General features: G+C 32.5%; 1 protein-coding gene across 6 annotated transcripts in view; it reads left to right on the top strand.

Annotated features, from left to right (window-relative positions):
- Positions 1-15,464, top strand: part of XPOT (exportin for tRNA) — a 123,369-nt gene that overhangs the window by 99,285 nt on the left and 8,620 nt on the right. For 5 of the 6 annotated variants that reach the window (XM_036237912.1, XM_036237911.1, XM_036237910.1 and 2 more), the window contains exons 3-18: positions 877-959; positions 2,897-2,953; positions 3,617-3,686; positions 4,396-4,614; positions 5,462-5,646; positions 5,758-5,926; positions 7,096-7,332; positions 8,307-8,345; positions 8,467-8,529; positions 9,449-9,573; positions 9,952-10,096; positions 10,252-10,371; positions 10,714-10,808; positions 11,373-11,442; positions 13,009-13,247; positions 14,005-14,323. In XM_036237912.1, coding sequence (XP_036093805.1) covers positions 877-959; positions 2,897-2,953; positions 3,617-3,686; positions 4,396-4,614; positions 5,462-5,646; positions 5,758-5,926; positions 7,096-7,332; positions 8,307-8,345; positions 8,467-8,529; positions 9,449-9,573; positions 9,952-10,096; positions 10,252-10,371; positions 10,714-10,808; positions 11,373-11,442; positions 13,009-13,247; positions 14,005-14,323 — 2,235 coding nt within the window. The remainder of the gene's footprint in view (positions 1-876; positions 960-2,896; positions 2,954-3,616; positions 3,687-4,395; positions 4,615-5,461; positions 5,647-5,757; positions 5,927-7,095; positions 7,333-8,306; positions 8,346-8,466; positions 8,530-9,448; positions 9,574-9,951; positions 10,097-10,251; positions 10,372-10,713; positions 10,809-11,372; positions 11,443-13,008; positions 13,248-14,004; positions 14,324-15,464) is intronic. The other variant, XM_016139895.2, reaches the window with a different exon arrangement.

Below are 15,464 nucleotides of genomic sequence, written 5' to 3'. Positions count from 1 at the left end.
GGGGTGCAAACCACATTTTCAAAAAATGTTGACTAAGGTTTGTATTAGTACATAATTAATTGCTTTAAAATCATCTAGCAGTATTTCTAATTTATGTGTCATTTTCTTGGCTATTTGAGTTATTTCCACAAGTTATTGAGATTACTATTTGTCCACTGTCATATGTGAAACCTACATCTGTCATTGATGCCAGTTGCAGAATGCAAAATGAAAAGAGTAGTAGAAGTCACTTCCTATTTCCCAACAGTCTGGCAGAGCGCGTGTGGACTTAATGCTGCATTCATTCTAAAGTACACCTGCTCTTATAACAAGTCCCTGAATTCAAGGAAACACGTTACCTGTAGCTTTGACCTTTTCAGTTATTTGGTACTTTCTCAAAATTCATGCCATGCACTTGTTCTCCGATTTTAATCTTACATTTTAGGCAACTTATCTAATATAGTTGAATCGTAATAGTAGACCAAATGGTATACAGAATATATTTTTGTCTTTTATAATAACCTCTTTAATAGCATATTGCTATTACATAGGGAAAATACCCTTTATATACTGTTTTATAATTGTGTTTGAGAAGTACTTGTATGTTTTCTCTCTCAATCCTCCTAATAATTCCACTTAGGTGTGAAGGGCATTTTTGTGATGTCTCCTTTGCTGTAAGGAAGTAGATTTGAGTATCTAACTGATGGAATTTGATTTTTACTTACCCTTTTTTCTAGGAATGATTTCTAAATTACACTTATTCAGAAGCCTGAATTGAGTGTTTTAGCTATTTTCCTTTAGGTTCACTGATCTGTTACTGGTTTGTGACTTCCATAGTGTTGACAGGGCATTGAAATTGGACATTCTAAATGGGTTTCCTGCTTTGCAATCTTACAGGCCCTGGCCTATTTTGAGCAATTAAAGATCTCCCCAAACGCCTGGCAGGCATGTGCAGAAGCGCTAGCCCAGAGGACATACAGGTAATTAAAATGAAATTCATGTGATTCTTAGAATTTAAATTTCTATGAACTTGACAAGACTGTTGAATTTACCTGTATTTGGAGAATGTTTTTATGAAAGCATTTTATAACTGTGTTTTGAAAAACCATTCAGTAGAAATGATAAAAATAGTAAACTAATAATTTGGCCTTTTTAAGATAGTAAAACTATCCTCTGTTTTATGCTGTATACCTCACAGCAGATCTCAACTGGAATATAGTACAGTAAAAATTTCCTTGTCTTATGATACTAGTGATAGTTGTTTTCTTAAAAACTTGGTAAAAGAAGTAATCATGAATTATATATATCTTAATTTTTAAATTTTTAAATTTAATTTAAAGTATATAAACATTCAAATACCAATCTTGGTATTTGACCAAGGTCTTTTCTTTATGTATATGCCACTAGCATTCATTTTGTCATTCTTATGTTGATCAAACCCATAATCCACTTGGACCTCTAGTGGATTGAGGTACAAGGAATGCAAATTCCTGTACTTTCCTCTTCAATTCTTCTGGTTATCTAGCCTATATCACACATGTACAAGGTTTCCCCCAGCCCTGCAATGTGACTTTCTATGAAGTCTTTCTAAAGCCTTCAATATAATTTTTACAAAAATAAGAACTCTCATCATACTCATTTCATTTGTTTATAATAAAATTAAGTTACTTAATCACAAAAAAGGTACACTTGGCATAGTGAAGCCTAGAGACACAACTGATGAGCTGTAAGCAAACAACTCGCTGGTGGAAGTAGAAGTTCCTGGGAGTTAGTGATGGCTCCTAGTGGAGTTCTCGGCATGCCGTGGTTATCAGTCACTATGTTTTTACAGCTGAAACCAAGTGCTCCAGTTTAGTGAAGAAGTTGGTTTTGAGAACATCTATATGTCTTAGCATAAATGAGGGCTAGCTTTTATTTAAAGGCTTCTTCTCATTTTTTTGTTTTTTTGTTGTTTGTTTGTTTGTTTGTTTTTTGTTTTTGAGAGAAAGACCTAAGTCTTGTATAAGTATTTAAGGCTTCAATGTCATCTGTGATAAGGATAGAAACCCTAAGGTCTTAGAAGAGATGCTAATTAAACCTAACTTAAAAAAACTTTTGCAAGATTAAGTTTTATGTGTGAAAATATTTGGTTTGGTTAATTTGTGTTGTCTAAATGAAGATAACATCTCTTGTCTTGTATTGACCATTTAGCTTTATGTATTTAAAATTTGTTCCTTGACAAAACCTGGCTCAAACCAGTGATCTTAGATGAATAGATTATTGTTCAGTAAAGGGACTTTGTCAGAGTTCGTAGCTGGCTCACTGCAACTTTGTATCACCCCTAGAGAAATAGTCCAAAGTGGATAATTGCCAGATACTGGGTCTGACTCCCATTTTATAGGGGCAATATATTTTTAACTTGGTTCTCTGCATGAATTTTGAGGCTAGACTGCCAGTTCAGGTGACTCTGCTTGTTTTAGATTGGCTGCAATAGAATTGTCTAGGGTTGAATTTTAAGTATAACTTTGATGACCATCTCTGATTTAACTCAGTCTCTGGTTCTTTTACCATTTGTCATTTTAACATCTAGCCTTTCTATTTTAAAATGTAGGAGTTTTTCCAGGAATCCTAACAGCTAGAATTTAGGGGGACTGTTTTGTATTTGCAAAGCAGCAAAGCAGCATACTTAAGGTGCATCTTAAATTTTTTTGTTGTTCTGCTTGCCATAATTTAGTGGAAATATTGAATATTGTATATTTAAATTTTTCTTAGCTTTTTAAACAAATGAATGTGAGTGTAATAAATGAGATCAATAAGTAGAAAGCAAGCCAACAGTCTAATTTGAGAAACTTTTCAACTGTTATTCATTAATATTATACCTTTGATTTGTTTTCCCCAATTCATATTCTGTTCATCTAATTTTCTTTTTTTCCCTCAGTGATGATCACATAAAGTTTTTCTGCTTTCAAGTATTAGAACATCAAATTAAATATAAGTAAGTCTTTTCTCAATGTTTGACTCTGAGATTTGTGAAAAGAGGCCATTCTTTTAAAATTAGTTTCTCTTTCTTTAAGGAAACCATAATACATATTGTCAATTAACAATGTATGTCACATCTAGTTTATAGATGTGTTTCGATTTATCCCTAAGTGTTTTAAAAATATTGAGTTTATTGGTTACATGTAAAAATCCAACCATTTCACAGGAAAAAAATAGATTTCTAGCTTCTCTGGAAACATCGGACCTGGCAACACCAAGCCTCCATGACAGCTCTGTCAGTGTCAGTATGGAGTCTTGTATTTAGAGCCCTGCCTTAATTAAGTAAAAACTGCTCAGAAGACCCTTAGTTTGCCTATTTATTTATTCTGTAAACCACAGACCTCAGAACATGGACGCATTTCTGTTTGAAAAATTGTGTAGCTGCCATTTTTTCAACATCAACTGAACCACAAATTAAACTAATATCAATATTGATACCCCACCTCTATTCCCATCCCTGTCTCTTCCTTAGAGCAGTGATGAGAGGCATTATCATTTTAGGTAGTTTTAGATAATTGAGTGCTATACAATTTTTATTTTTCAAATATATAAGAGGCTCTTTTTAAAACTGCAGACACCAAGTATAGCCGTTATTAATTTTCTTCTCTATTTTGAACAGATATTCGGAACTAACTACTGTTCAACAACAACTAATTAGGGAGACGCTCGTATCTTGGCTTCAAGCTCAGGTAAAATAATGATTTCATTCAAATCCTCAAATTTCCGGATATTTAAATTTTTATTTTTGCAAGAGTTTGAAACTTTGCCTCAAAAATGTTGATCATTTACCCTCTGTTTAATCTTGTAACTTTTTAAGAAAGTGCTGGGTAGAAGAAAACTTAGCAATAATTTTAAATTATATTAGGTACTGAAACTGTCATGCTTTCCATGACACATGGAAATTTTTGTTTTAAAATATAATTTTTTTTAACTGCTTGAGAAAAGCAGCTTTTCTGCCCACTCTTAAAGGTGAGCCCTCTTGAACAGCCTCTTCAACAAAGAGCCCTTTTCAAAGGGGCCAGTAGAGTTTCTGTATTCACAATATGTTCTTTTTTTATTAATTTTAGATAATCTTAACATATGTATAAAGCAGTTGTGCAGCTAGAAATTTTGTTTTCCTATAAAGAGTAAGCAGCTAGAAGAAAACAAGTTTTTTCTTCTTAGAAAAATTATAAGAACTGGTAAAACTCTGCACATAAAACTTCTCTAAAAGTGTGAGAATGAGAAGTAACCATTAGCACCTTTGTTCATTGATTGTTCCTCACTGCTCAGTTGCTTAAATGGTTTGGTAATTTTCAAGCAGATTTGTTGTACAGCTTAACTAGACCATTTTGAAGTTTAGTGTTTAAATCTTTTCAATTTACATTTAATTTTATGGACTGTTTCTCTGTTTGTCAGATGCTGACTCCCCAACCAGAGAAGACGTTTATACGAAATAAAGCAGCCCAAGTCTTCGCCTTGCTTTTTGTTACAGAATATCTCACTAAATGGCCTAAGTTTTTTTTTGACATTCTCTCAGTAGTGGACCTAAATCCAAGGGGAGTAGATCTGTACCTCCGAATCCTCATGGCTATTGATTCAGAGTTGGTGGATCGTGATGTGGTGCATACATCAGAGGCAAGTAACTTCCCATTAATTTTTAGTTTCTAGTGTATTTTGTAGGACATAATGGGCACAAAATGAAAGGAGCAAAGTCTTATTTTTGAGATGAACTTTCTTAATAATCACAGAGCTATTTAACATTTTGAATTCTATTTTACAAAGGAACTTAAACTTGGGTTTGTTTTTATTTTCCAGGTAGGTGTAGGTTGAAATTAGAATATTACTTAAATTTTTTTTTTAACTAAGTGAGTACTTTTTCTGGTAAAATATACAAATTGATTTTCTCCTATGAATTTGTAGGGATATGTGGTCTATTTACTTCTACTATATAGTCACTGAATGAGAAAGAAGTATTAGGAGTCAGTGCTGGGTTCTTCTGTATTCTAAGTGACATAGCCTATCACCTTAGTCTTTATTTCTTAATTACCCAATATAAACTTCTCCTTATTAAAGAACACAGTAGGAATGGGTTAATCCAAGTTATTTTAAGGTCATTATATATCAAACATACTTATACATATTTATAAAGGGTATTATCCATTTAAATTATTACCATTCTCTTTAAGTATCCTGTTTGCATAATATTGAGAAATAACTTTTATCACAGTACTTAAGAATTCTATGTAATGCTTATTTATAGTTTATATTTAATAAGAGATTAAGCCTGGCACTGAAGAGTAAAACGGAAAGAGGAAATAGAATCACAGGATGTTTTTAGAGTTAATCAATAGGAAACAGTGTCAGGGAATGTGTTAACAAGTCTGGAAGTTCAGAGGTAAGATAATTACTGTGCAGTTATTTCGATGTCACATATTGTGAGGTGGTCTACTTTGATTGCATATAAGGTGTTTTGTTTTTTTAGGAGGCTCGTAGAAATACTCTAATTAAAGATACCATGAGGGAACAGTGCATTCCAAACCTGGTGGAATCATGGTACCAAATCCTACAAAATTATCAGTATAGTAATTCAGAAGTGACATGTCAGTGCCTTGAAGTAGTTGGAGCTTATGTCTCGTGGATAGACTTATCCCTTATAGCCAATGATAGGTGAGTGAGCATATGTATATTTTTTAAATATAAACCTGCAAAAAACAGTATGTAAAACTCATGAATTTGAAAATATTATAACAATTATATTCCCTATTCCCCCATTTCCAGGTTTATAAATATGCTGCTAGGTCATATGTCAATAGAAGTTCTACGAGAAGAAGCATGTGACTGTTTATTTGAAATTGTAAATAAAGGAATGGATCCTGTTGATAAAATGAAACTAGTAGAATCTTTGTGTCAAGTGTTACAGTCTGCTGGGTTTTTCAGCATTGACCAGGTCAGTGGATTTGTATATGAAGTTTTGAAAATTGTTAGTACACACTAGGATAGGTAGTAATTCAAATATGCTTTGTTTTCCTTTCCTTTCCTTTTTTTTTTAAATGTTGGAAACTTTCCTTGAGATTATACTAATGAAACACTGTATCCAGAAAGTCATGTTATGTGTAGCATTTGCCTCAGACAATATATTATGCCAGTTCTTAAACTTGAATATCTGGGATGGTAACTGCAGCTGTGTGTTTTTAACAAACCCCAGGTAATGCTGAAACTGCTGCTGGTCCATGGACTGTCCTTTAAGTAGTAAGGAGCTATACTATTTACAACAGTGTAGTTTGACCAGAATTAGACTTAATTATAAATGTCATATTTTCATCGTACGTTTGAATTGTTACTCATTTTAGCTGTTAGAATTAACCCGAACAGAGTAAGGAGTCTGGGTGCAATAAATTAGTAATTTAGAAACAGAATTTGAAGATTTTCATTTTAAGTTCACCAGTGACAGAGATAAAGAATCACTAAGAAATATTTGTATTGCTGATATGTCAGTAATACGACTCTAGTTTTCCTTGCTGACAGATGAATAATAGTGTGTTTTACATTGCTAATAATTTTATCTAGCCCCTGGTAAAAGACCTAAAATGGTGACGGTAAAATCTCTTTCTATAGAAGAACATCATAAGGATAATTAATGAAAAAAAATCTAAGTTTGCATTCTGGCTCTAACACTGATATGACCTTTAGCAGGTAATTGTAATAGAAGTATCTCTGCAGCATAGTTAGGGTCAAATTAAGTAGTATCAGACAGGACTATCGTAAATTGTTGAACATACTAGAATATTGCAGCATTAACTTTATTAGAGCATATCTACTAAATTCAACAGTTTAGGGAGAAGGTTCTCAAACCATTTCTGTTTTTAAGCTTTTATAAAGTCGGAACTGTCTACAGGACTATAATCATTAAAAATAGTTGAGTACTAGTGAATAATAATAGTAGAATCATTCAAATTCTAAAAATTTCTCAGTCACAATGATAGAATTGTTTAAGTAATGTTAGTTTAAAATTGAATCCTAAAATTGAATGGCACTTGATTCATAATAAAGCTTAGGGCTTTCCCTCTTACTCAGGTGGGTGGTTTTAAATTGAGGTCTGTCTTGATTGCTTTTAAGGAGGAAGATGTTGACTTCCTGGCCAGATTTTCTAAACTGGTAAATGGAATGGGACAGTCATTGATAGTTAGCTGGACTAAACTAATTAAGAATGGGGATATTAAGAATGCTCAAGAGGCACTACAAGCTATTGAAACAAAAGTGGAGCTGATGTTGCAGCTACTAATTCATGAGGACGATGATATCTCTTCTAACATTATTGGATTTTGTTATGATTATCTTCATATTTTGAAACAGGTGAGTCCTTGTTTTGATCTTTTTGTTCCATAGATAATATAGAAGAGCCATAGAGAATTGGGAAATAACAGGAAAAATGCAAAATAATTCTACTACCTAATGAATGACATTTGCTGTTAAATATTAGTTTATTTCCTTTTTTTTTTTTTTTTTTTTAAACTTTTAGCCAGAAAACCGAAGTGGCCAGATTCTAACAAGCTTCAGAATTAGTTATAGGTTTAGCTTACTTTTTTCATTCGTGAATTCGTGTTTACTTCTAAGCACGGTAGAAATTTTGTTAAACATGGTTTATTATTTTAATTATATATACATCATTTCTTATAAACAGTTTTTTACAATTAAAAATTTCCTCCTAGAGAATTGCTTCCAATAAGAACTTAAAATTTAGAAGGTATTAATCTCTATATCATAGCATGTTTCCTTTTAAAGAATTAGTAACTTCTCATTATAACATTAGATGAACCATTCCTATTTTATTTATTTTGTTTTAGTTGAATCAAGTCAAGCTTAAAATAATTTTTTTCCAATTAACTTTTGTTTGTTATAAACATAACACATACCCGCATGCATACTTTAAGAAATTTTAGGCAATGTAGGAAGGTATGAAGAAAGTTAAAATCACTATTGGTAATCCCACTGTGCATCTCATTATAGATTCCTAGACTTTTTTTTTGCTTTATTTATAAACAAGGTGATATCATACTTTATTGTCCTGTAACCTGTTTCTTTTCTGAACATGTACGTATCTTTAAAAATCAACTTCATCTATATGTCTTTGCCTACATGTCAAGTTATTTACTAGAAATGGAATTGCTAGAACTTAGGTTAAGTACATTTTAAACATAGAAAGGGGCTGCCAAACTGCCTTCCCAAAAAGTTGTGTGCATTTTTTTAAAGACCTTAATTGATTAGAAAAATATTCTGATAAGTATAACTTTAGGAAACCTAATAAATTATTGCTTTCTTTTTAACAGCTTACAGTGCTCTCGGATCAGCAAAAAGCTAATGTAGAGGTAACTGACTTCTTTTAAATTAATAGTATCTATGTCTGCAATCTTTCTTGAAATTTAGCTTAATTTTTAATTTTATGAAATTAGAGGAAATTGACAAAAGATATTTTATTCCTAATTTTAGGCAATCATGTTGGCCGTTATGAAAAAATTGACTTATGATGAAGAATATAATTTTGAAAATGAGGTAAGAAATTTGCATTGAGGAGAAATCAGTTTTAATTTTATTTACTTACATCAAATTGATCTTTCAAGTTTTGAGCATTTTAGAGTTCTTTAAAACAAAAAATATTTTTAAAATTTGTCATTGATGTCGCTTTAGGTAAAATTAATGAAAGCCTCATAATCCTTTATTTTTGGTCTCTTTTTAAAATACTTAATAGCATCGAACTTTGTAAAATATTGACAATCAATATTATTGGTGATCATATCTCACTTTGTATTTAATAAGAGTGATGAGTTGAGGCCAGGTCAGTGGACTTGAGATCATAAGTGTCTGTGGGAGAGTGGGTGTGAGGCATTTACCTGCCTGGACTTGCTCTGGGCAGAAGTCTTGCTTAGGGTTGCCAGTGAGTTAGCTTTTCACTGAACAGAAGAGTTATCAGGTGCTGTCTAGTAACTAGTGGTATATACTATTTAGCTGTGTGCTAAAGTGTCATATTCCTTACTTTGAGCGTTTAAATACTTTAGACTATAAAAGGATAATGGCAATGATAACCAACACACTGTGCACTTTCAAAGTGCCAGGCTCGTTACATCAGTAGCTTTAGTCAGACAACATTACAGTTTTTACAGTGGCCATAAAGATAAAAGAAGTATAAATAAGGCATGAAAGTTCTCACAAAGTCCCAATATGAACCCATTTTGGCTCTAGACTTTGTCTTTGACCACCTTCCTGTACTGTTTCTGGCTCTAGGTTTTCAAGGTCTAGGACTGTGTCGTGAGCAGAAGGAGAAAGGCTACTAAGTTTTTCTATGTAAATGAATATTGATAAAAAATAAATAAAAGTGATTAATTTGTAAATGTATAAAACTAATGACAATTCACCATTTACATGAATTTTAAGATTTAAGTTTTTAAAATGAGAATTTATAAATACATCATAGGGTGAAGATGAAGCCATGTTTGTAGAATATAGAAAACAACTGAAGTTATTGTTGGACAGGCTTGCTCAAGTTTCACCAGAGTTACTGCTGGCTTCTGTTCGCAGAGTTTTTAGTTCTACACTGCAGTAAGTTTGTTACTGTTTTTGTCATAAGTCACCTCTTTTTTTTCCTCCCTGATGATAATCTACAATGAGTGATTCATTTGACTTATTAATTTATCTGACTTATTAAGATCTTATGTGTAGCTCTGAAATGATGCACTTATTTCCTTTAGTAATCTTGGTCTTTGGAGGGAAACACTGCTTTTTGAAACATAAGCAATAAAATGAATTACATCAGTTATTTCCTCTTTTGTGGTATAAATTATGTTGCCTGGCAAAATTTAACAATTACTATGACTTTTTAATAATTAAAGAAGTTTTTGTTGGTATCTTTATCTTGTGCATCACTAACCATACAGAAAGTGTATGTTCAGATCTCAGTGACATGTTATACCTTGGTAGGAATTGGCAGACTACACGGTTTATGGAAGTTGAAGTAGCAATAAGATTGCTGTATATGTTGGCAGAAGCTCTTCCAGTATCTCATGGTGCTCACTTCTCAGGTGATGTTTCAAAAGCTAGTGCTTTGCAGGATATGATGCGAACTGTAAGTATACTGAAGATAATTTATTTTAAACATAATTTTCTGTTTTCACTATAAGCTAATTGGGAGTTCCTTGTTAGAGCTTAGTATCTGTTAATACTGGGGCATTTTGATGTTGCAATAAATAAGGGTAGATTTCTTAACTTTTTCTGCTTCAGTTGGTAACATCAGGAGTTAGTTCCTATCAGCATACATCTGTGACATTGGAGTTCTTTGAAACTGTTGTTAGATATGAAAAGTTTTTCACAGTTGAACCTCAACACATTCCATGTGTACTAGTAAGTATATATTTTACTCTCAATTTTTATTTTTCATGTACTTCATTTGTTGAGTAGATAATATTCTGTCTTTCATGACTTTTTCCAGAACCAAAGTTCTGAAAAACTCTTGAATGCACTGAAACTAAACCCCCCTCCACTTCTTTAAAATGGACAATTTCTATCTAATCAGTCACCTAGAAAATAAACCTTAAAGAGCCTATTCGTATGTTGTATAGGATTACTTATTAATGTATACTTGATTCCTGCCTTCTAGGAGCTAAGTAAAATTTGGTGTAAATAAAAATGTATCACGACAATATCAAAAGTCTAGAAATAGTAAAAGTGTTTCTGTTTTTTCAGATGGCTTTCTTAGATCACAGGGGTCTGCGACATTCTAGTGCAAAAGTGAGGAGCAGAACCGCTTACCTATTTTCTAGATTTGTCAAATCTCTCAAGTAAGTACAAAATTTCAGCTATTATTTTTAGTTTTTATTTTTAAGGTTATTAAATAAGACATATAAATTATTTTCCATGAGCCTGTGGTAGATTTTTTTTTTTTGTTCTAAGACATTTTTTAAATAAAGTATTTTTTGTATCATATTATGATTTGTTTCATTCTCATTATCCATTTACTTTGTTCATCATTAAAAAGTGATTTATTTGCATACTTTTATATGTAACACTAAGCACTAATGACATTATGTAATTACTTATTTAACCAACACTTTTCTTGCAGTGGCTCAGCAGAGTATTCTTTGGAAATACATTTTTTAGCTTGTTCTGTTTTGCATTGTGTTGTTCTTTAACTAGTACCAGTTTTTGATATGAAAACAACTCATCTTAGGCTTATAAGGTTGTAATTTTTAAAAATCATCACTAGTCTTAATAATCACATGTGTTTAGCTTAGAACTGAACTTTTTCTTAGTTCTGCCTTAAAGTAAGAGTTGGTGTTTTTAGCAGCTTTCAAGCACTGTTATTTATGTGATTAAATGTGATTTTTCTTTTTGTCTTTATTCAGTAAACAAATGAATCCTTTCATTGAGGATATTCTGAATAGAATACAAGATTTATTAGAGCTTTCTCCACCTGTAAGTATCTATTAAATATTGATGAAGTGTTTTATGGAGAAGAAAAAAATTCAATTTCAAATTTTTATTTAGTATCATGGTCATATTATCCATTTACAGTAACTGCTACTATTTGACTGAAGTTTTTCTGTGTTTAACTTTTTAGGCTTGGGGTAAAAATATTTAAATGCTGGTTGATCTGAATGTTTTTGTGTCCATTTCACTAGAAAGATTTAAGTTGAGATACTTTCTAAGCACATTTTGACTGATAGATGTTTTTGTGTAAAGCAAAATACTGACATTGACTCATTCATTTTTTTCCCATTATGATAAGTTACTACTAGAGCTGCCACTCGAAAAGTGTTAAACAAAAAATAACACTTGTTCATTTAAGTGAATATCAGTATTTAGGGTTACAAAGGTTATATAATTTCACTGCACAAAAGGTTACTAGGGAATTATATGGTTAATTTATCTTTGCCTACATACTACAAAAACCTGTATGTTAAGGTACTTCACCTAGCTAATACCAGTTTTCCTTGGCAGTTCACAGTGACCTGTTCTGAGTACTTTATACTTCTATAGCTACTTTAGCTTTGTGTTCTCACTGTTAGAGCAGTTATTGGTCTTGGGGTACTTAATAAGCGCTTTGATTACTTACTAATCGGGACATTTCTTTTTTTAAGAGATTAGAGATTTTCTTTTTTTTTTAAATTAATTTATTTTTTTATGGTGACATTGGTTAACTAAATCCAATAAGTTTCAGGTATATACTTTAACAGTATGGCATTCATATATATTTACACTGTGTGTTCACCTCCCATAGTTAGATTTTTTTCTGTCACCACATATTTGACTCCTTTTATACCCCGTCTTCCCCCGCTCCTTCCCCACCCGCTACCCTCTGGTAACCACTAGTCAGTAGTCCACATCCGTGAGTCCCTGTTTGTCCTGTTCATCTGTTACTTTTAGGTTTATTTCTCACATATAAGTGATATCATGTGATTTTTAACTTTTTCAGTCTGGCTTATCTCACTTAGCATGATTATCTTGAGGTCCATCCAGGTTGTCCCAAATGACAGTATTTCATCTCTTATGGCTGAGTAATATTCCATTGTATATTTGTACCACAGCTTCTTTAGCCAGGATGCTTTGGTCGCTTCCATGTCTTGGCCACTGTGAATAGTGCTGCTGTGAACATCACTGTGCAAATATCATTTCAGATATGGGTTTTAAAGTCTTTGGGGTAAATACCCAGTAGAGGGATTGCTGGATCATATGGTAGATCAATTCTTAGTTTTTTGAGGAACTTCCATACTATTTTCCATAGTGGCTGTACCAATTTGCAGTCCCACCAACAGTGTATGAGGGTTCCTTTTTCTCTGCATCCTCTCCAACACTTGTTATTATTTGTTCCAATAATAACAGCTATTCTAACAGGTGTGAGATGATATCTCATTGTGTTACTTGATGTACTGTTTAATAACGAGTTGATGTGACAGATTACATCTCCCCTCCTTTTGCACTGAACTCTGCTTAAATGAGAGGAACTAAAAGAAACTTCAGCACAACTAAATTTCATTTTAGGAGAATGGTTACCAGTCTTTGTTGAGCAGCGATGATCAACTATTTATTTATGAGACAGCTGGAGTGCTGATTGTTAATAGTGAATACCCAGCAGAACGGAAGCAAGCATTAATGAGGAATCTGTTGGCTCCACTAATGGAAAAGTTTAAAATTCTATTAGAAAAATTGATGTTGGCACAAGATGAAGAAAGGCAGGCATCTCTAGCAGACTGTCTCAACCATGCGGTTGGATTTGCCAGGTGAGTGTGATTACAATTGAACTTTTAAAATGAATGTGTCTACACGAACAGCACCATTTATTAGAATTGGGCAGACATATCCATGTTTCTAAAACTAGATTATCCAGAGAATTGTCTAAACCTTTTTTAAATCTAGTGAATTTAGCCAAAGAACATTCTGCATTTTGCCTTGACAACAATCTAAATCCTTAACTCTGAATTCTTTGGATAAATTGATCCTGTATTTAAGGGGATTAGCTAAGTACTTGTCTATCAATGACATATGGGACATCTTAGATCGGTCTTGATGCCTTAAAGAGAAAGTCCTGAGGCTTCTTTTTAGCTATTGCTTTGTGTCCTGAAGACCACTAAAAATGCTGTTTCTTTCTACCCATACTTTTTGTTGGCAAAGAATAACAGCATGAACATTATAGTGATTGCTAATTAGAAGCTATACAGAGAAATTATAGACTACTTCAATACAAAAGGTCGTAAGTACTAGGTTGATTCTAAAGACTATTTTCTAAATGGAATTGGGTAGTTTGTAGATTGTCTAGCAGGACAGCCTAGTCATAGTAAGTAGATTTTTTCCCTGGAAAAAACAGGAAGCAATAGTTAACAAATAACCATATTAAATTAAAGATAGATGTAATCGTGACATGGGAAATAAAGAATTAACTTTTATCAATTTTGTACTTTGTCGTGCATTATTTTTGATTACTCCATAAACTTTTAAAGAATAAAGTTAAAAATAGTTGCCTGATTTTGCTTTATATAGTCGAACCAGCAAAGCTTTCAGCAACAAGCAGACTGTGAAACAATGTGGCTGTTCCGAAGTTTATCTGGACTGTTTACAGACATTCCTGCCAGCCCTCAGTTGTCCATTACAAAAGGATATTCTCAGAAGTGGAGTTCGCACTTTCCTCCATCGCATGATAATTTGCCTAGAGGAAGAAGTTCTTCCCTTCATCCCATCTGCCTCAGAGCACATGCTCAAAGATTGTGAAGCAAAAGACCTTCAGGAGTTTATTCCTCTTATCAACCAGATTACAGCCAAATTTAAGGTACCACAAGCATCTCCTACCTTAAAGATAAAGGTTAGATGTATTTATCTTTAGATATATTTTGGCATTTGCCTCCTTGGCTTTTTCTTTTTAATATGAGTTACTCGAGGGCATGGAATATATGTATTTTTACCATCCCCAGTGTCTAGCACGCTGCCTGACACATAGGACATGCTTAATAAATGTTTTAATAAAAACAGACATCTGCTCTGTGTAGCAAAAGAAAACTATTAGACTGCTATTTTAGAAGAAAACTATTAGTCTGCTATTTTAGAAGAGCAGTTAAAAACAGAATTAGGGCTAAAAGAGGTAAATAGGAAGCATTTTAATTTGGGTGCCCACACAGGAGTCCGAAAGTAATTCAGTGCTAAAGTCAGTTTTATGCACAAGGAAATCTAATTTAAGTATAAGCTGGCTATTAAGAATGGCTAACACTTACATAGTGCTTTCTGTGTTCAAAATCTGTTCTAAGCATTTTCTTGTATACTGATTCATTTGATTTTTGTAACAATTCTAGGAGATAAGTATTATATTTTATAAATGAAGAAATCAAGACAGAGAGAAGTTAAGGAATTTGCCCAATAACACATAAAGCCTAAGAGCCCAATCATATAAATTCGTTAATAATTTAGCAGTAGAATTAATTTCTTGAGAATTTAAATTTCAGAATATTCCACAGTCAGGAATACTTGATTGTGAAATATTTCGGACTCCTGTTATTTTGACCTCTATCTTGAGCTGTAGGAAATGGGTTGAACTTAATGATCTTGAAGCTTTCAATAACATATCCTCTGTAGATTTTGTTTAAACATTGATATTTGCTAACTTAATTATGTAAGTATATATTCTAAATAGAAACTCTAGAGAAAGGTTTTTGTAAAACATGTTTTTTTCTAAGTTTCATTTATCTTTTTAATTGAGGTATACTTGGCATACAACATTATATTAGTTTCAGGTGTACAGCATAATCAGTATTTGTATATATTGCGAAACGATCACCCCAATAAGTCTCGTTTACATCTGTCACCACACATATTTACACATTGTTACAGAATTTTCTTCTTGTGATGAGAACTTTTTTTGAGAACGTCTTTAGAGATTGCTCTTAGCAACTTTCAAATATGCAAGAGGATTATTACTAGGTTTCATAATAATGTTCTTACTCATTTCTAAA

The sequence above is a fragment of the Rousettus aegyptiacus genome, unplaced genomic scaffold (genome assembly GCF_014176215.1).
Source record: "Rousettus aegyptiacus isolate mRouAeg1 unplaced genomic scaffold, mRouAeg1.p scaffold_m13_p_2, whole genome shotgun sequence".
NCBI classification, from domain to species: domain Eukaryota; kingdom Metazoa; phylum Chordata; class Mammalia; order Chiroptera; family Pteropodidae; genus Rousettus; species Rousettus aegyptiacus.
This window is presented reverse-complemented; position numbering and strand designations above follow the sequence as displayed.